The sequence below is a fragment of the Myotis nattereri genome (assembly GCF_964212035.1).
Source record: "Myotis nattereri genome assembly, chromosome: 7".
In the NCBI taxonomy this organism is placed as follows: domain Eukaryota; kingdom Metazoa; phylum Chordata; class Mammalia; order Chiroptera; family Vespertilionidae; genus Myotis; species Myotis nattereri.
The window spans coordinates 89,514,478-89,535,345 of record NC_138082.1 but is presented as its reverse complement, the minus strand read 5'-3'; the positions used below and the strand labels follow the sequence as shown (position 1 = coordinate 89,535,345).

The 20,868-nt window shown below is 44.5% G+C and overlaps 1 protein-coding gene across 1 annotated transcript in view; it reads left to right on the top strand.

Moving 5' to 3' along the window:
• The window catches only part of CNTNAP5 (contactin associated protein family member 5), an 865,111-nt gene that overhangs the window by 462,227 nt on the left and 382,016 nt on the right, over positions 1-20,868 (top strand). Inside the window, 2 exon segments of the mRNA XM_081095918.1 lie at positions 9,949-10,098; positions 13,134-13,305. Coding sequence (XP_080952044.1) covers positions 9,949-10,098; positions 13,134-13,305 — 322 coding nt within the window.

Sequence of the window (20,868 nt, the reverse complement as noted above, 5' to 3'; positions counted from 1 at the left end):
CCCATGGTTCTGTCTTCAAACCATACAGAAACAGAATGGTTAGGGATTTGGCAGAGAGATGAGAGAGACGAGAGAGAGAGAGAGAGAGAGAGAGAGAGAGAGAGAGAGAGAGAGAGAGGTAGCACAAGTGTCAAGGATCTGTAACCTCAAATTTATTCCTTCAATCCACTGGTTCTAAACCAAGGGAAGTTCTCCATTTCCACCCATCCCAACCTCCCATGGATACCAGGGCCAGCGAGCAGGAAGTCTTCCCAGGCTGTGTCTCAGAGAGTCAAAGAATGAAGCGGCGGACCAGAAGAGTTCAAGAAAGTTAGCAGTTTATTGCAGGCAAACACAGGCTCCCCCTCTTGGGAAGGGGACCCCAATGATTGCCTTAAAGCACTCTGCTCTTCCCCTTATATCTGCTAAAGTCCTGCTCTTTGTCTGTCTGTGCCGTGCCCTGATTGGTTCCTGGCCTGTTGCAACATTTTATTTTGCACTTGCAAGTAAAACATCCTTGTCTCAAAACATCCTGATTTCTGACATCCTGTTTCACTGCAAAACATTTTGTGATTTCAGCTCTGTCACATCCATCCTTCCTCCTTCTTCCACCCCTTACCCTGTCTGCCTAATCTTGCTTCTAACGCTTCTCACCATTACCAGACCCCCCTCAGGGGACTTTTAGTAATGCCTGGTAACATTTTGGGTGCTGGGGATGGGGACCTGTTATTAGCATATAGTGAGTCAGGGATTCTCCTAAAAATTCTATGCCTCTGGGGATGCCCCACCACCCACTAAGAATTATCTGGTCCAAAATGTCCAGTGCCAGTGTTAAGAAACTGCTTTCAGCAAAAAACCTTATTCCTATATGAGAGTTTAGGGCTTTAGAATATTACTTAACCATTCTGAGTCTGTTTCATCAAATGAGAACTGTAAATTGGTGTAAAGGTCTCATTACAAAAATAATAAAAAAAGACAAATGTTCAATAATATTATTATCTATAAAAATTAAAGTAAAGTAATAACAATTAGCTAGATTTCCAACGTCAGACCCAAGTAGACATTCTGCGGTACAAATTTGAATCGTACTTAGATTTTTCTTAGAATCTAGAAGCTCCACAAAAGACAGGACCAGAGTTTGAACTCAGTGCTGCAAGAGGAAAGTTGCCTGTGGGAATGTAAACTGGGACAGCCACTTTGGAAACCTTCTGGCAGTTCAGTTCCTTAAAGGCTGAGGATGGAGTACACATACGACTCAACAATTCCACTCTAGGTGCACATAAGAGAACTGGACACACAGGTCCATGCAGAAATGCGCACACAAATGCTTACAGCAGCAGCGTTCAAAACACCTGCAGAGTGGAAACCGCTCAAATGTCCATCAGCTGGTGGATGGATACACACACGCGGTGCCTCCATACAATGGAATGTCATTCAGCCATATAAATGTGCTACACACGCTACGACATAGATGAACCTGAAAACATTGTGCTAAGCAAAAGAAGCCAGTCACCAAAGGACACAATGTATGGTTTCATTCAAATGAAATGTCCAGAATAGGCAAATCCATGGGGAAAGAAAGTAGACTGACTAGGACTGGAGGTGGGGGGTGATAGCCACATATTACAACGTTGCTTTTGGGGATTATAAAATGTTTTAAAATTAAACGTTGTGATGGTTGCCTAACTCTGTGACTATATTAAAAATTATTGCACTGTACATTTAAGATAATGGATTATATGGTATGTAAATTTTATCTCAAAAAAGCTGTTCCAAAGAAAGAAAGAACGAGCCCTAGCCGGTTTGACTCTGTGGATAGAGCATCTGCCTGCGAACTGAAAGGTCCCAGGTTCAATTCCAGTCAAGGGCACATGCCTGGGTTGTGGGCTCCATCCCCAGTGGGGGCGTGCAGGAGGCAGCTGATCAATGATTCTCTCTCATCATGGATGTTTCTCTCTCTCTCTTCCTCTTCCTTCCTCTCTGAAATCAATAAAAATATATGTTAAAAAATGGAGCTGCAAAATATTTTTTTTAAAAAAAGAAAGAAAGAGCAAATCCAACAACAGAAAAAGGAACCTTGCAGAGGGAATTTCACATGGAGGGGATTCTAGAGCAGGGCAGGACTGGCTTTGGAAGTGTGGAGAGAGGATGGTGCTCAGCCTGGGTGCCTGATATCTCCCTCTGAATTTTGGCTCCACCCCCAAGTAGTCATTGGACCTTGGGTAGCTTCTGACTTTCTGTTTTAGCTTCTCTAACCTGCGGACAATAAAACTTGGTCTTTGGGACTCTTGTGAGAATTAGGGAACATATATTTAAAATGCCTGACACACTGTAGATATTCAGTACAGGTAGTGTGTACTATTAGCTATTTTTTACAACTGGGTCTTTTGCAAGTTCAGTTGCAACCATGAAAACTGTCTTTTTTCTTAGTCTTGGTTTGGCTCCTGAGCAAGCACAGAGCAGCTTACTTGTCCTGTCTGTTGAGGCCTTTTCTACAAATGCCCTGGGGCAAACCCAGGACCTGGGAGTTTGCTGACACAGTAAGACCAGGAAGTGGAAAGGAATGAAAACTTTTTTTCCTACCCTTATCTCAGTTGAAACAGTTTGTTAGCTTTAAAAATTAATTATTAATGTTGTACATTTTCTTTTTAGAAACTGAAAATTCCAGTAGTGTGTATAAGAAAGAAAAAATAATAATCTGTGATTCTATCATTCAATGCCATTCCAGTAGTTCTCTTTGCAGCAATTTTTTTAAAAATATATATTATTGATTTTTTACAGAGAGGAAGGGAGAGGGATAGAGAGTTAGAAACATCAATGAGAGAGAAACATCGACCAGCTGCCTCCTGCACACCCCCTACTTGGGATGTGCCCACAACCAAGGTACATGTTCTTGACCGGAATCGAACTTGGGACTCTTCAGTCCACAGGCCGACGCTCTAGCCACTGAGCCAAACTGGTCAGGGCTTTGCAGCAATTTTTAACAAAACCGGAACAACACTACCTATGCTATTTAGCCAGCGGTTTTCAAATATCAGCATATCACTAGCATTCTTGGGCATTATGATTTTAATGACTACGCTATAGTCCATAGCATTAAATATACCACATTTGATTTAACTAATCTATTATTATTGGAAATATTGGTAGTTGTGAAATTTTGCTATTATAAATAATGATTTTATGAGGTCTTTTCACCATAAATCTTGGCAGTAGCTCTATTACTATTTTAGGATGAATTCCTCAGGATAAAGTTCATGGGAGACGATGAATGACTTCTTTGGGGGATATTGACAGGTATCAGTATGTTGTCTTTCAGGAAGGACGTACAAACTTATGCTGCCTCCAGCAAGGTAACAAATGCCTACTCCCCTATTTGTCTGCTAACTGAGAGTATAATTGTTTTTTATTCCTTGCCAGTCTTGGAGATGGCAAGTAATATTTGACATCACCTTAAACTTCAGAAGTTTTATGTTTGTCATTACCCAATAGTCTTTTCAGAAGCCAAGTCCCACCTTTGAGGCCTCAGCTCTTAAATCATATAAGAGCTTAGCTCCACAACTACCCTGCTTTGCCCTATGAAGGCATACCTGCTTTCCTGTTCTCCCCTTTGAAACGTCTGTTTTCTCAGAGCTATGTATTTCAGGGAGGTTTTGGGGAAAATGTTACCTAAAAGAATTGATTTTTTCTAATTTGTGAACAATTAATAGCACTTAAACCTGTACCTTCAAAAGAGTGTTCTTAAAAACAAAACCTTGAGAACCTCCAGGCGTGTTATTTGGGGACATTAACAGAATTAAGTGGAAAAGAGTATGAGACAAAAGCGGGTTGTAGGAGAAACATACCATTTCGCTTGCTTTGGAATCTATTCTGAGATAAGCTCCTCTAAATTAGTCCTGTGGGTTGCTTTTTTCTAGCTTCTTTCCCTCCTCTTCTGTAACCTCTAATAGAGTAGTTCTCCACCATGGCTGCACAGCTGAATCTCTGGGGATCTTTGAAATGTCTAAGGCCAGAAACCACCCCAGCCGGTGCACCAATTAGCCTGCTATGGAGCCCAGGGCCTCTCTACTCAGAAGTTCCCCATGTGACCGCTTTGTGTGGTCAGTATCAAGAGCTCCTGTTCTAATAATTGTCCTCTAAAGAGCTAAGATTTCACACAGGCCCCCTCTGCAGAGACTCCAGACCATGTAGGCACAAAGCAAAAGAGATCAAATCAGATGGAAAAGCAGACCAAAAAGAGAAAACCAAGCAAGGAAGCAAACCTTCATTAAATAATAATTTTAAAGATAAACTTGGAGAGGGAATTCTGATCAAGATGGCTGGGTAGGTAGATACAGTACTCGAATCTTCCCACAACCACATCAAAACTAAAACTAAGCTACAGGCCAACCATCTTTCAGAGCCACCTGAAATCTAGCTGAACAGAAATCCTGAAACTGAAGATTTGAAGAAAAAACCACATTGTCGGAGGAAACGAGAAAAAAAGCTGGTTCCACACCCATCTGTGGGAGGGATGTCTCAGCTGCAGGGGGTTCCCCTGAGAAGTGAGGGGTTCCAGCCCTACACCAGACCCCTCAGCCCAGGGTTCCAGTGCCAGGAAAAGAAGAGCCAATACGTCTGGCTGTGAAAAGCAGTGGGGATTGTGGCTGAGTGAGATGGAGGCTCCTGGGACGCCAGGTGTTCCTCTTAAGGAGCCCATGCACAGACTTAGAGCTCACTCCCTCTGAGCTCCAGCACTGGGGCAGTAGAGTGAAAGGCACCAGACACTTAAGGGAGTACTTTTTCTATAAACAGGGTGAGGGTTGGCAGGGCAGCTTTCTCCTAGGTAGAAGTGCTGGCAGAGGCCATTATGTTTCTTTTTTCTGAGTCCTCTGTCAACAGAGCTGACAGGCAGGCATCATATCCAGCTAACACTGCCCACCTTTTCCTGGTGACTCCCTAGACCTCACCCCACCCAACTTACGGGCTTACCCAAGCTGTTTCCAGTGGTTTTACCATATGAATGGTCTATCTTGGATCTTGCTTCAGACTTTTCATAAGCTTTTAAACAAGCAGCATCTAGCCTTGGCCTGTCCCTTGCATCTTGTTCAGCAGCCCCAGGGTTGGCACTAGTGACAGCCAACGTTGGGTTGCAAATTAGCTTCTCGTGGGAACCTCAAAGCCCAGCACAAGTAACAGCCATCTGCAGATTGCTTTTTAGCTCATGCTGGGTGGCCTCAGGCAGAACACAGATGGTGCTGACTGACTTGGCCTGAACCTCCTGGGAGGCCTCAGAGCCAGCATATATGGTGGAAAGCTTCAGGCCATGTCAAAGCACCACCCAACCACCTCCACAGGGACACTCAAAGGGCACTGGAGTCTTGTTGAACTAAGTCCTGCTCAGTGGGGTGACCCTCCACGGTGCTCAAAGCCAGTCCTTACAGCCAATCAGCCTGGGGGTAAATTCCTCCTATTGATATGCCAATAGCAATCAAGGTTCAACCACAATAGGATGGTAGTATACACAACCTGCTGTGCATTGGTTGAGGGATTGGAGTAGACAGCTGGAGTGATCGAGGAAGCTGTGATGATGGACCTTACAGAAAACTTGCTACATTAGGCCACTTACCAAGCTCAAGAAACATAGCAGCTTCACCTAGTACATAGAAACAAACACAGCATGGTGGCCTAAATGAAGAGACAAAGAAACATGTCCCAAATGAAAAAAAAAAAAAAAAAAAAAAAAAACAGAACAAAGCTGCAGAAAGAGAACTAAACAAAATGGAGACAAGCAATCTACTCAATGATCTACTCAATGCAGAGTTCAAAATACTGGTTATAAGGATATTCTATGGACTTAGGGAAGGAGTAGATAACTTTAGTGAGAACTTCAACAAAGAGATAGGTAATAAAAAGGGAACTAGAAAACGTAAAAAAGAACCAGTCAGAAGTGAATAATACATTAACAGAAATGAAGAATACATTACAGGGAATGAACAATGGAGTAGAGGAAGCAGAGGATCAAATCAGAGGTTTAGAAGATAAGGAAGCAGAAAAAAAAAAAAAAAAAAAAAAAAAAAAACAGAACAGCAAAAAGGAAAATGAATCCAAAAAATGAGGATAGTTTAAGGAGCCTCTGGAACCTTCAAGTGTACCAACACTCACATCATGTTGGTACCAGAAGGTGAAGAGAGAGAGCAAGATATTGAAATCCTATTTGAGAAAAGAATGACAACAAAACTTCCCTAACCTGGTGAAAGAACTAGACATACAAGTCCAGGAAGCACCGAAAAGCCAAAACAAGATGAACCCAAAGAGGTCCACACCAAGGGACATCATAATTAAAATACCAAAGGTTATAGAGAGGATCGTAAAAGCAGCAAGAGAAAAGCAGTTAGTTAACCTACAAGGGAGCTCCCATAAGACTTTCTAATTTTTCAACAGAAACATTTCAGGCCAGAAGGCATTGGCAAGAATTATTCAAAGTGATGAAAAGCAAGGACCGATAACCAGGATTACTCTACCCAGTGAAGCTTCATTTAGAATAGAAGGGCATATAAAGAGCTTCCTAGATAAGGAAAAGCTAAAGGAGTTCATCACCACCAAGGCAGTAGTACAATGAATGTCTAATTAGGGGTCTTCTTTAAGAAGAAAATAAGATGAAAACAAAGATAATAAAATGGTAATAAGTACAAATATATTAAAAATTTAATCTAAAAATAAAATAAATGAATAAGCTGAACAGAAACAGACTCATAGAACATTTTGATGGTTGGCAGATGGGAGGGGATTGGGGTGATTGGTGAAAAAGTAATGAGATTAAGAAAAACAATTTGGTGGTTACAGGATAGTCACAGGGATTAAAGTACAGGATAGGGAATATATTTAAAATATCTTAATAACCATGTACGGTGTAAGATGGGCACCTGATTTGTGGAGATGATCACTTAGTAAGTTATATAGTGTCTAATGACTGGGTTGTACACATGAACAAATATAATATTATATGTCACCTTTAATTGAAAAATTAAAACAATTTAAAGAAAAACAAAACAAAACAAAACTGAATAGTGAGGTGGGACGGGGAGAAGACCCAGAATCATGCTGATGCTCTGGCCCTGCCACCTCACTGAGAAGACTTTGCTCTTCAGCCTGGTCCATCTGTGATATAATTAGAAAACGTATCCCTAATTAGATGGACACTTCCTGTGGCCTCTGTGTGTAATTCCTACCGCAGGGCAGCTGATGCCAGCAGGGTGCTGGGCCCTTAGGGCTTATTTACTCCCTCTTTGTTGAACTCCTTCCTGACCCCCAACCCAAACAGTCAATAGTCTGTCTGCAAATGCAGCCTCATATGTTATGCCGATGTATTTAAAGTACTATGAAAATGAAGTTAAAAGTGAGGACCTAAAGCTGGCTATGTCCCTGAGAGTATTCAAATGTTCATCCCCAGGAAACACCTGACAGACCCTCCACCTCATCAGAGGAATCCCTGTGGTTAGGGACCAGCGCTGGGCTTTGGGGGAAGGTAGGGGACCAGGATGAGCAGCCCCTGGGTTCTCCTCTTCACCCCATAGGTGTTCAGGGCTGCAGGAAAGATGGGCTGCCAGGGAGCGGCTGCAAAAGCAGGAGGGGCCCTCCATATGGGCTGTTCTGAGCAGGTGGGACAAGCTGCCCATCGCCATGGAATTGGGCCTGCAGCCTTGTGCTGTGCTCTCCCCGGCAGCTTCCCCAGACATCCAGGGCTCAGGCACAAGCATGTCAGTGGTTGTCCCGAGGAGCCTGTAGACCTCTGTTCCAATTTCGAACTCGTTCTTTCTAGCTGGTTCCTCCTGGAGGCTCCAGAAGGCTCTCCCAAGTCTGATCTCTTCTTTCTCAGGGAATAGCTCTTAATCCACCCCTTACTGCCCCTTTTCACGGTTGTTACTCTGGCTGAGACCTCATCCTTCTGTCTCCTGGGGCTGTGCAAGCAATAGGCCCCACCAGTCCCGCTTCTAGCCTGTCTCCTCTTAGCTCGCAGAGTCTTTTAATATGTCCCTCCAGCCAGGTGATTCCCATGCTAAGGAAGCCCATGGACTCCCACGTTCTAAAACAGTGATTTTAATTCCTGGCTGGACATTGGAATCACCCATGGATGCTTTTTTAAAATGCAAATGCCTGGGGCCTCATCCTCAGAGACTCTGACAGAACTGGCTTGGGTAAAGTACCCTCCAGAACCACATGTCAAAGCACTTCGTTGAAACCCCTTCCTTAGCGCTGCAGGCGGGGACCCAGGGCGAGTGTCTTCTCTGCACCTGCCTTCCTGCTGTTCTCCCGGCCTCGCACTCCAGGCCTTGCTCTTTGTGCAGGCTCTGCATCTCCTGGAACTCTGGCTGCGGGAGTGGCAAACTCTCGCTCATTTCCAAAGCATTCCTAAACTGCTACCCTCTCTTTCGTGAATTCCTAAACTGCTGCCCCCTCTTTCATGAAGCCTGTTAGGGTCCTCACATGAAGTTGGTTAGGTCTTCCTTCTTTCCCCTTGGCCACACATTCACTGTTCTCCTAGAATTGCAAGAGCCTGCTTCACTGTCTGTCCCACATGCGGCTCTTTGGCCCCTTCAGTGTGGCTCTTCCACAAAATACCATGTGCGGGCGCACACGTATAATGCGATTGAAACTTCGTGGCCCATGCACAGAAGTCGGTATTTTGTGGAAGAGCCACACTCAAGGGCCAAAGAGCCGCATGTGGCTTGCGAGCCGCGGTTTGCCGAGCCGCAGTTTGCCGACCACTGCTAGCCTGACACACTCAAAGGACGGGGCTTTTATCCACTTTGCATATGTCTCTTCTCTTAACCATGGCCTACCCAGGACAGAGGCCATGCGAGGTCAGTGTCTACACGCGTCAGCGCAGGGACTGTCTTGTAGTCACTGTGTGCCCATTTGTTTTAACATTATCTTCTTATTTCGTGATATAAACTGTTCGCATATGCTGCTCTGCTAACAATACCCTCTAAGTGTAACCGTTATGCCCATTTTGCAGGAGAGGAAACTGAGGCAAAGTAAAGGAAGCAGGATAGAATACATGAGTGTGTAGAAATGTGTGGCTCCCTGTTCTTGTATAGACAACCATGGTGACTCATCTGCTTATGGGGCTGTGATCTTCCGCAAGCCCTTTGCAGTAGCAAAGCCTTCACAGATGACAAACTTTTGGAGGAAATAATTGCTACCCTCATGACTAATTTCCAACACAGTCTCCTTAGTAAGGTCGGCCAGCAGTGTAGTGTGCACCAAAGACATCTAAGCCAAAGAACAAGAGAGGAATGAACTTTTAATAAATACCTACTATGCCGCCATCTGGCCCAGGCCTGATGGTAACTCTTCCCCTTAACAGTGACACAGAGGAGAAATGATGGCATTGCAGGCGATGAAACCGAAGCTCGGGCATGCTGGTCACTCAGCCAGTGTCCTATCAGGGGCCAGGGGAGGTGGGAACTGGCTCGTCTGTACCTCTCCAACAGGAGACCTCCTCTGCCTGCACACAACTCCGGCTCCAGCTTTCCTCTTCTACCTTTGCCTTTAAAAATACTTTATTTACATATGCATTAGTAGAAAAATATAAGAAAACAAAAAATGCCTGTAACCTGACAACCCAGAGAGAAAACCACCAGGAACATTTTGAGACTTTTTTTTTGTTTTCAGCATTTTGCTCTGCATTTATATCTCAAGGGATCAATTAATGTGTCCTGTGCCCTTGATTGTAGTTTACATACAAATCTATGTTTTCCCCTTTTGTTCCTAAAGCAAGCAGCTGAAGTTGTTCAGCCACTTAAAAATAGACATAAGTGGTAAAAAGAGAAAGAAAAATGAACCCTGTGAGGGTTTGGTTTGAGCAAAATGATGAGTGGGAACCACTCAGAGAACTCACAGGGACCGTGGCCGGGAAGGAGCGGGCCCCCTCCCCGAGCTCTCGGCCATTCATCCCAACACCTGCTCTCCCTGTTTCTCTTGCAGGCAGCAACTTGAACGATGGCTTGTGGCATTCAGTCAGCATCAACGCCAGGCGGAACCGCATCACTCTCACCCTGGATAACGACGCAGCGTCCCCTGCTCAGGACACCAGCCAGATACAGATTTATTCTGGAAATAGCTATTACTTTGGAGGTAAATTACTCAGCTTTGAGGCTGAAAATAAAGGAGAGAGGGAGAATGTAGTGGGCAATTATTTTACTATGATGATTCTTCCTTTGTCAATTAGACCATACTTCCAACACACACATATTCACACACACTCACTCACACAGGTGCCACCTCCCCAAACATACAGAGAGGCACAAACACCCACCCCAAGCCCAAAATAACGGGAAGCAAGCCCTCTCACAGCTGTGCAGATATAAATTATCTAGGTCAGTGCTGAGGAAAAAAAGACTAGCAATAAGAGCTGGTGTTATGTAACTCATCCAAAGGAGATTTTTTATAGCCCAGCAGGCTCCCTGATCACACTCGAAAGGGGAAACTCAGCTGTAAACTTGGAGAAAGAACCAACAGTCAACAGTGCCTAAAAGAGGAAGTATCCAGGGGAGAACGCACAGCCAGCACGCTCACCCACAAGGCCACTCCTCTGGCACCTACTGCCTCTGTCCCCACCTCCCTGGAGCCATGCCCATGAGGAAGACCTAGGAGGCCCATGAGCAAGTAGCTCCTTGTGGAGCAGCCAGAGACCCCACCCTCTCCAATGTTGGGTGAATCCTCGGAGCTTTTTATATAGCAAAACACAGGCAAACAGCCCTAGCTGGTTTGGCTCAGTGGATAGAGTGTTGACCTGCGAACTGAAGGATCCCAGGTTTGATTCCAGTCAAGAGCACATGCCTGGGTTGCAGGCTCAATCCCCAGTAGGGGACATGCAGGAGGCAGCTGATCAATAATTCTCTCTCATCATTGATGTTTCTATCTCTCTCTTTCTCTCCTTTCCTCTCTGAAATATATATATATATATATATATATATATATATATATATATATATACACATATACATACATACAACAAACAAACAGGTAAAGATTAAAAAATAAAAGCACAAGCATACATGTAATTAGCCACCTACTGCATTTTTATAGATGCAGATATATTTTTATTTAGTCTTTTTCAAGGAATTTCCTTCATTAAGAAAAATAATACCTAACTTTCTGCCCATGTGTTTATATTTTTTAAACCATCTCTAAAGAGCAATTAACCTCAGTGTCTATCTGACCATGAGCAAGACACTTATGGGCCCTGAACTTCCCCATCTAGGCGATGAGAGACAGAGCAGAATTGTTGGGACAGTTCCTTGGGGTCAAAGTTTACATGCCTAACACAGGGCTTCCCATCTGGCAAGGAATGGACAAACTGGCTTCAGACTTTGTAAATATAGGCATGGACTGAGCCTGGTCGATGGTTACCAATCCTTTTTCCATGAGGAAACTGAAGAGAAATGGTGTGTAAAATCATAAAGTGCAGTCTCCAATAGAATTTACAAATCACTTTTCTCAGCCCACTGACATGTGATTAAGCTTTGAAATGTAAGAGATACTTTGCACAGAAGCAGTACACACATGGGGGTGTCCCAAGAGGGAAGCAGTGGAGCCATCATCTATTTGCCCTTTGATTTTAGGGCCTCAGGAAGGGACTCTGTCCCTCACTCTGCATCTCCTCCACGTGTACATGACAACAAAGTCCTTAAAGGGAGAACACTTCCGTTTTCTGCAAGTGTGTTAGCTCACTTAATTCATGTGGTGACTTTGTGAAGTAGGTAAATGTAGCCCTGATTCATAGAAAGTAAGAGTGGTGTTTGCTTAAATGAAATAATTTGTGTGAGTAGCAGAACCAGGATTCACCCCCAGATCTGTGTTCTCCACAACATACAACAAAGGGATGCCAATGCATGTAGCACAAAAGCGAGTAATTTTGCATCACATGCAATGCTTCTAACAGAGAGAAAAGTGATCTCATAGTTATTATTTTGAAAAGTGCTGAGCAGTAATTATGATGTGTAGCACCTGAATGCCTCAAAGTAAAAATGCCCCCTGCCCCAGTTGAAGAAGTATTCCTGGAGGTGATTCTTAAGGGCACTGCACTCAGAAGGTAAAGATGAATCTGTGATTTGAGCAGCGTTTGAAAAAAATGTCCCACAAGTAGACTGTAAACTTAAGGAAGGTAAAAAACGAGGTTGAGTAATAATAGTCAACTTACATAAATTCTCTCTACAGCCTCAATTAGAAGTCGTAACATTTCTCTTCACTTTATAGTGTGTGCTTGTGGGCTGTTAACCAGCTGCCAGACTTCAGCCCAGCAGTGACTGTCTATTAGAGATGGCGGAAATAATTCCCAGTTATTTATGGGTTATTGCCATGTTTTCAAGCTTGCATTCCCATATGGTCTGAACCTATTAAGACAATTAGGATGTAGTTTATAAGGTGCTCAAGCACTGATATACCTATTCACTTTCTACCTGTCTTGATGAGGAGTAGATGCCCAGGTGGCAGGCTATGCTAAATATACATGATGCATTGTTTTTAAAAGAACACCTTTGTAAAAATGTATGGTGTTAACCTTTCGCGCTTGCTCTTACAGTCCAATAACTGTGTGCATTTAAACCCTTAGTCCCTTTAGTGTCTGATTTAGTCTGCACAACACTTCAAAATTCCAGTTATGTTTCTACATGTACCTTTGTCAGGTGCATTTAGTCTGTTAAGGCTGACAATTAACCAGATAATCACTCTGTCACCATCCTTACCCAATGCATAATTTCCCTTGAAAGTTAATCCAGAATTGAATTGTGCAGTTGGAAGTGTGTTTCAGGACAGAGCCAGCATCCCTGGGTAGTGATAAAGTGTTGTGTTCTTGAAATGAGTGAAGTGTCCCAGGCAGAAGACTGGCACACAGCTGATGCAGGGAAAAATGAAGAACAAGATGCATGTTACGGCGTTGGTAGTCCCTTCCATACTTTTGGTTTTAGCTCTGTACAGTGATGGAGGTTGCCCCCTTTTGAACCAATTCTGTCCCCTCTCTGAAAATGCTAGGATTTACAACTACACTGTGTGCACTTCTGTGAGTGAAAAAGCACCACAATAATTGGACCTCAAGGTCTCCCATGGATAGGTCGCCAGAGCAATGACTGATCATCTCAGTGTTCTTCATTTTTTTCTCTGTCCCACAGGCTGCCCTGACCATCTCACCGCCCCCCAATGCTTAAGTCCCATCGAGGCTTTCCAAGGCTGCATGAGGCTCATCTTTATTGATAACCAGCCCAAGGACCTCATTTCAGTTCAGCAAGGCTCCCTGGGGAATTTTAGTGATTTACACATTGATCTGTGTAGCATCAAAGACAGGTAATTATTGCCTCTTCTCCTCTGTTCTCCCACCCCCTCTTCCCATTCTCACTGTTCTAAATATGTGTTCTTTAAGCAAAATTCTAATCCACGGACTTTAGCCACTTTAGATATAATTGAGTTGCCTAATGGAAAATATCTCTGAAATGATTTCAGATCCAGAGAAAAACGGTTTAAATTAGTTGAGTCTCTATTCATGTTGACTTGCAGTAAATGGGTTATGCAAGTTAAATCAAACTACAAATTTGTGAAAGGATTAAAGTTTTGTGCATAAACGCCACTTGATGACTTTGAAGATAAGAGTAAAGTGAAGAGGAGGGATGAATCACTTTTTCCTCCTAAATCATCACGTTTTTCAGTGCAGTAGGTGTCCTCTCGCACACCGTGAGCCTCGGGCCCTCTGGGACCCTAGAGCAGCCGTGGGCAAACTACGGCCCGCGGGCCGGATCCGGCCCGTTTGAAATGAATAAAACTAAAAAAAAAAAAAAAAAAAGACCTTACCCTTGTATGTAATGATGTTTACTTTGACTTTATATCAGTTCACACAAACACTCCATCCATGCTTTTGTTCCGGCCCTCCGGTCCAGTTTAAGAACCCATTGTGGCCCTCGAGTCAAAAAGTTTGCCCACCCCTGCCCTAGAGTATAGGTTGGGCAGTGCCCACTGTACACAGACAGGCCCGGAGCCCGGCCTTGGAAGTCACTGCCCCTCAGTCTTTTCTTCTGGGGCTCAGCAGAGACCAGACTCTGTCAGGGAACACCCGCACATTCACTACAGCCACACATCCTGCAGGAGCTGTGTCTCTCTTTCTCCTGGGATCTGGCTTCTCTTACATTGGAAGTTTCTAGATTCAAAGACACACTGAAGACAATTAAAAAGGATGATTCTGAATTTTCAACTAGGTTTGCCATGTTCCCCATTTTTCTTCTCTAGTGCTTGCCTCCTTCTCTCTAATTCTACTCGCCCGGGTTAAAATACCATCTATTAAATGGGTGAATGATGCGTGTTAGTTGCAAGCCTATGTGTTAGTGAAACAGGGTCTTTACTCAATTTTCACAGGAAATAAATTAGCCATTACAGTGAAGGGCAATAAATGACCAAGAAGTCACCCTTATTTGTAGGACATATGGCAACAGCAACTTCGCCTGGCGCAGAGAGAATGAGGGCGATACGGTTTTCAGAAAGTGTGCTGAGCTGAATCTTATAGGACAGGGAGACCTGCCTGAGGGGGGAGGGGGTGGAGGAAGAGTTGACAGGAGGCAGTATGTCAAATGGCACAGAAATAGGAAGGGCCATGCTTGCAAGTATTTCATTAATTCAATACAAATATTACAGATTCATTTTAAAATCTGTGATATTTGGATACATTTGAGAGCTGATAGTAATAGTTTAATTGGCAACATTTACTTATCTTATTGGCATATAAAATAGTGGAATGTCTTACAAATAATGGTATATTAGATTTAATAAAATACAGCTCAGTGAGGATGGCAGGGCACTGTGGTGCAGCACATGGTGAGAATATGGTTAAAGATGGGGGTCAGGGGTCAGTATTAACATGAAGAACTTTGAGTGCCCATGGAATTTGTCTTCATGCTCTAGGCAAAAATCAGAAAAGACAGCATCAGACTGCCTACTGAAATAGTACTCAGGAAATAGTAAGAAAGATGGCTAGAAGGAGAGCCATCCCTGAGCTTGAGGTACTGTCCCATTCCGGGGAAGCAGTGAGAAGTAGTAGGTCCCTCTCGTGAGCACAAAGTCAGCTACACAGATCAGTCTCCTCTGATGCTCAGAAAGACCAGTGTGATTTGGCGGACCTTTATGAGAATGTATCTCTGCTAATACCACAACACACGAGATGGCCATTGAATGGCATAGACTTTCTGGCTCTTCTACTTCATATTTTTTTCTTATATATTTTTATTGATTTCAGAGAGGAAGGGAGAGAGAGAGGGAGAGAGAGAGAGAGAGAGAGAGAGAGAGAGAGAGAGAGAGAGAGATCAATGATGAGAGAGAATCATTGATTGGCTGCCTTCTGCATTTCTGCATGCTCCCCACTGGGGATCGAGACTGCAACCCAGGCATGTGCTCTGACCAGGAATCAAACCATGACCTTCTGGTTCATAGGTTGATGCTCAACCACTGAGCCACACCAGCTGGGCTGTCTTTTTTCCTATTTGACCGGACATCTGGGTAATAAAATGTGTGCTTCACCACGATATGCTCATGTCGGGACCTGAGCATAAAAGATACTACACATAGTGGCTGCCGCCCCTGTAGTCTTTACTGATGATGAGCTCTGTCAGGCAGCTCAGCCTTTGCAAAGTGTAGATCAATAGAGGAAGCATTTATCAACAGAATCTCCAACCATACCTTAATTTCTAATCAAGGAAGCTCTCATTTTTGCTGACAGAAAGTCATTGCCATCTACACTGCATCATTACTTTTGTGTGATTGTAGTCTGTGTAATTGTATTACACACAATTGTGTTTTGGTTAATTGTACAATAATAAGGCATTGTGCTTAGTTTTGTGGGTAAATGGTATGTTTTTCTTCATTTGCCAGACAGTGTCTCTAACAGAAGGGAAAGCCATGGTAAAAGGTTTTGCTTAATTAATTATCTCTTGAACGTACATTTAATATTTGTTGGAAAGGGACATGGTTTCTGAGTTTTGTGTTTTGTTTTTAATGTGTTAATTAACGTAAGCCTGGCTGAAGGGCAGGCTCAGTCTTTGCCTTCAAGGACCTTGCCCCTTGAGGATGGGGTGGTTGTGGTGGCAGAGATGGGGGTGGAGTGGAGTCTGACTGTTTTTCTTGTGTTCTTGTCTGGAAAGTTCATGGAGGGCAGCCTTTGATCTGGCCTAAGAGTCTCTTCTCTCCCAGACCAGGCTCCTCTCTGCCCCTTCCTCATGGGCTCTGTATGGAGATGCAGGCTTCCTCCTTGGCCTCAAGAGGCCGCCCTACCCACCCCTCCTGCCTTCCCTCAGACTGCTCTCCCGGGCTGTGCAGAGGGGCCAGACTTCCCAGCTCCCCTTCCATGTGGCCATGTTTCACATGCAAAGGCTCCTACTGCTGGTCACGGTGGGGAAACCCAGGTAGCCTGCACAGAAGAAGCACACAATGTTATGAAATTGTAGGAGCTTTCTCCAGTGGGGGTTCTTCAGGCATGTTCCCTGGAGATGGTGCCTAGCTCTGCTGGCCCAGCCTGGGCAATGCTTTGAGAGGAAGTGGAAGTCACACCTGATAAAACCCATTAATTCACAAACCATCCTTGGAACAATGCTTTTTGTTGAAGCTGGAAGAGTCCCTTCCTAGGGACCAAGGACCTAAATAACAATTTTTATCTTAATGATTGTCAAATCCCAAATTCTCTGGCCTTGGGGAAGAAAGGACATGGCATCACTGGCCTGGCTACAGCTCTGGCAACAGGAAAGTGCTTGCTTTAAGAAGCTCCAGCTGCAGAGCTGCCCCGTGTCTGGCAGTTCAAGGGCAGGTTGGAGAAGGGGGCCAAGCACCCTTGGAGGAATCGCAGTTGGGGCCAGAGGGGTACACTCCAAGCATGCACTTGCGCTGGTCTGCCTACGCCTCCAGTATGGACTTGAGATAGGCAAGACATGATAGTCTAAATTGTCATAGAGCCAAGTCACCCTCGATAAATGCTTTATTCCTTCCACACTCTTTATCACACTCTCAGTTATTTGGCATTACAGATGGGCAGTGGATGAATAGGTGAGGCAGTCTCATATATACAGTGGAGTAAGATAAGATGTGCTGAGAGCTGTACAAGCCATGGGAGTTCAGGGCGAAATACACAATCTTCAAATGTGGTCTAAGAATTTAAATACAAGACAGGGTTCAAGGTGGGGAGGAGCAAAGGGATGCTGATGAGTCAGCTGTCTGACATGAGAGGAAGTGGAAGTCACACCTGAGGAAATCCATTAAGCCCAGTGTGACTGTCAACAACTCTGAGCAATAGTAAGCCTGTTTAATTCCCAGTCCACTACTCATCAACTTGGATGACACATATTATTTAACCATTTTTTATTCTTTATTGATTAAAGTATGACATATGTCTTCTTTTTCCCTCATTGACCTCTCCCCAGCCACTCCCACCCCCCAGCACATCCCCTCACCCCCCTAGTGTCTGTGTCCATTGGTTATGCTCATATGTATGCATACAAGTCCTTTTAATCTGTTTTCTCTTTTGCAAAACCAAGCTCATAAAACCTTCCTTTGCACTGAGCATGAGCCTGTGAGAAGCAGGGACTCAGGGGTGTGTCTAATGAGCAGATACACAGTAAATGTTGCCATGTGAATTCCCATGGTGAAAAGTTTTCTAACTCTACTTTCCAAGGGAACAGGAGAAGCCCAGGTCTCCCTCTGAAGCTCCCCCAACCCCCACCATGGCCAAGGGATCCCCAGTAGTTTGTGGGGTGGATCCCCATAGATATACTGCTCTACAACTCCCTTGGGCTTTGATCCCCACTTATTGAGAGGGCTGTCTCCTGGAAAACCATTCACCACCCATTAGGAACATTTGGTGCCAAGGGGGCTCTGGTCATTAAATTCTTCTAAAGCATTGGCCTCAGGGCCTAGAGACAGTGACAAAAGCACATGATGTGCCTAGGGCACCCAATTTAAGGTGGTCCCTATTTCCAAATGCATGCATATGCAGACTGGACCTGGAAGTGAATGCCTTCTTAAATTTTGTAGGTCAATTCCAGCATAGGTGCACCAGAATCCTCAGAAAGGTTTCTTAAAATCCCAGTTGCTTGGTACCACCCCTAGAGTTATTGTGAAGGCCAATAAAATTTACATTTATATCAACTTTCAGGGTGCTGCTGTGCTGGCCTTGGGACTAGACTTTGAGAACCACTGCCCTAAAGCTTTTCTCATCCTGGAGGACAGCAAGTTGCATGGATTCTGTACAAAAGGGGTGCAAGGGCACAGGAGGGGTGGCTGTGGCTCCAGCTGAGCCCCCCCACCCCTCCTCAGCAGCTCTCCTCCTCATCAGGGTCTCACGGGCTCTGAGAAGTCCCGGCAGCTCTATCTCGATGTCCTTCTCCAAACAGGTGCAGAGTTCAGTCCAAGGGACACTGGGCATCAACTGAATCCCCGCTCCTCCAGTCATCCCTGGTCTTTGTCACTTATGACCCCCCCGCCCCCTGCTTCCCACTACAAAGGAAGCATTCATGGCTATAAATAAGCAAAAATCCTCAGAGGATATTTTGGTTGGAAGGTAACTTGGTCTTAGAATAGCTGCAGCAGCCAACAAACGTGATTTGTCTTTGCTATTTTGAGGACAGGTGACTCTCTGAGCCCATTGAAAGTCACAGCTTAATATTTCCTTCTAGACCAGCTTCATGCCCTGTGTGTGCGGGGGTCACATTATAAAGCACATGAACACCAAACACCAAATATTGCTCCGTACCTTCATAAAGATCAATAGAGGCTGATTCCATCCAGTTTTCTGCACCAACAAAGGGTTGCTGGGACCCACCTGCTTCATTCCTTGGGTCCTTTCCTTAGAGGAACAACACTGGGGAAGGCCCCTGGAGCTCAGCGAGCTCAGGTTCTCTCTGGAAGGAAATGGAGTGTCAGTGTGGCCCGTGTGGCGGCACCAGGTGGGAGCGGGTCTCTGCTCAGGGCGATGCTGCTGCATTCTGGGTCGTCCCTTTGCTGCAGTCCTTTCTAACATTTAAGAATTTGCTTGTCCTGACTGAGTGAATGACATGTGGGTGACTGCATTAAATGTCTTGCAGCCAACGAAATTATGATCTGTAGCTTTTCACTCCATAATCACTTCCCTTTCCCTCAACACTCATTCTTTTAACAAAAGCATCTGCTAATCTCCCTGGCCAAGATTCTGACCTTCTTGGTTCAGATGCGGGTGTTGGAAACACTGAGGGAAACAAGAATTCTGTTGGATGACCTCCCATAAGCAGACTCATGCTAAAAACTCACCCAGTGCGTGGGAGCTCGTTAAAAACAGTATTTTATATAAAGAGATTACATTTCAGGGTAATGCATATGTTTTAGTTCTTCTCTAAAATTGAAAACCATTACATTGGATGCCGGGAAAGTATTATAAGGGCAATGCCCACACAATCTGAGCGCCTATCTCTAGAGCCAGAAATGCTGCCTGTAATGTGATGTTCTCTGAACTCATGGGATAGGGCAAAAATCAAAACTGAATACTTCTGCTGTTTTTATTTATTATTTTTAGTCTACTTCATGCAGGAAAAGAAAGGTTATATTTTACATAACAGTTACTGAGCAAACATTCTCTCAACAGTACTTCATTTAATTATCTACACAGTCCTGCAATATCCTCAAAATGGCTCTCAGAGCCTGGCTCTCAGCTCAGCATCACCTGGCAGCTTTTGAGAAATGCATGTTCTCAGGCCAGGCCCTTACCTGCTGGGTCAGAACCTGGAGACAGAGCCCATCTGAGTTTTAACAAGTTCCCAGGTGAATCTGAAGCACACTCAGACTTGAGAACCGTTGGTTTGCTTCATCGTTGTTATTTTACAGAGACTAGTAAGACCAGTGGTGTTCTCAGAAGCTCAGTAAGCTCTGAAGGTTGCAGGGTTAGTGTTTGGTGGGGTCAGTATTCATGAAGAATTTGCTGATTCTGCTATCCACATAAATGTGGATGCCTATTGAGTGAAGGCCAGAGAGCGAGGAGAGATGGCTTGGGCAGCCAGAATGTGTCAAGGGAATATCACCAAGGAAGTGAGATTGAAGAGGAATTGGAAGGCTGGGCTGAGTGTAGGGAGGTCAAGCAGGGTATTCCAGGTGGGTAGAGCATGGGGCTGGGACTGAGAAAGGGAGGTGCTGGCATCTGCCTGCCAGGACTGGGTAGCATACCTTGTCAGCAAAGGTTGAAAGAGAACTTAAAGCTGAGGCCATAGTGTACTTGGAAGCACACAGCAGTTTAAAATCTGAAGAAGACACAGTATCAATATCCAGTCCTTAACTGCAGCTTACTGTGCCCCAGGCATCCCGTGTGTGTGTGTGTGTGTGTGTGTGTGTGTGTGTGTGTGTGTGTGTGTGATATACTCACAATAACTTTGTGAAGTAGGGAATGCTATTAACTCAACTTTACAGAATGAGATGAATAAAGCACAGAGGCACTGAGTAACCTGCCCAAAGACACACAGCAAGTATATAGCTGAGCTTGGCCACAAGCCATGGCATTTGGTTGCAGAGATTACACCTGTCTTTGCACTGTACCACTTCTGACTTTGCAGTTAGGAGACATCCCACATGGTTCAGCAGGATTGCAAAGCAGAAGATGATGTGTTTTCATCTTGGGTTCAAATCATGAAGCAGGTTGTGTTAACAGAAGACAAGGGATATGGGCGACAATGTGTGGACCACCACAGGTGCCACCTATTGTTACACTTGTGACAAGCCCCCTGAGAGATACTCAGAGATAGCTCAAGGCTCTTCCAGGAGAGTCGCCCTTATCTATTTATTTGGGCTGATTAGTCTGGGAACTAGCTCAGAAGGGCTATCAGGAGGAGGTCGATTCTGAGCTGATTTCTTGGGACTTTCCAT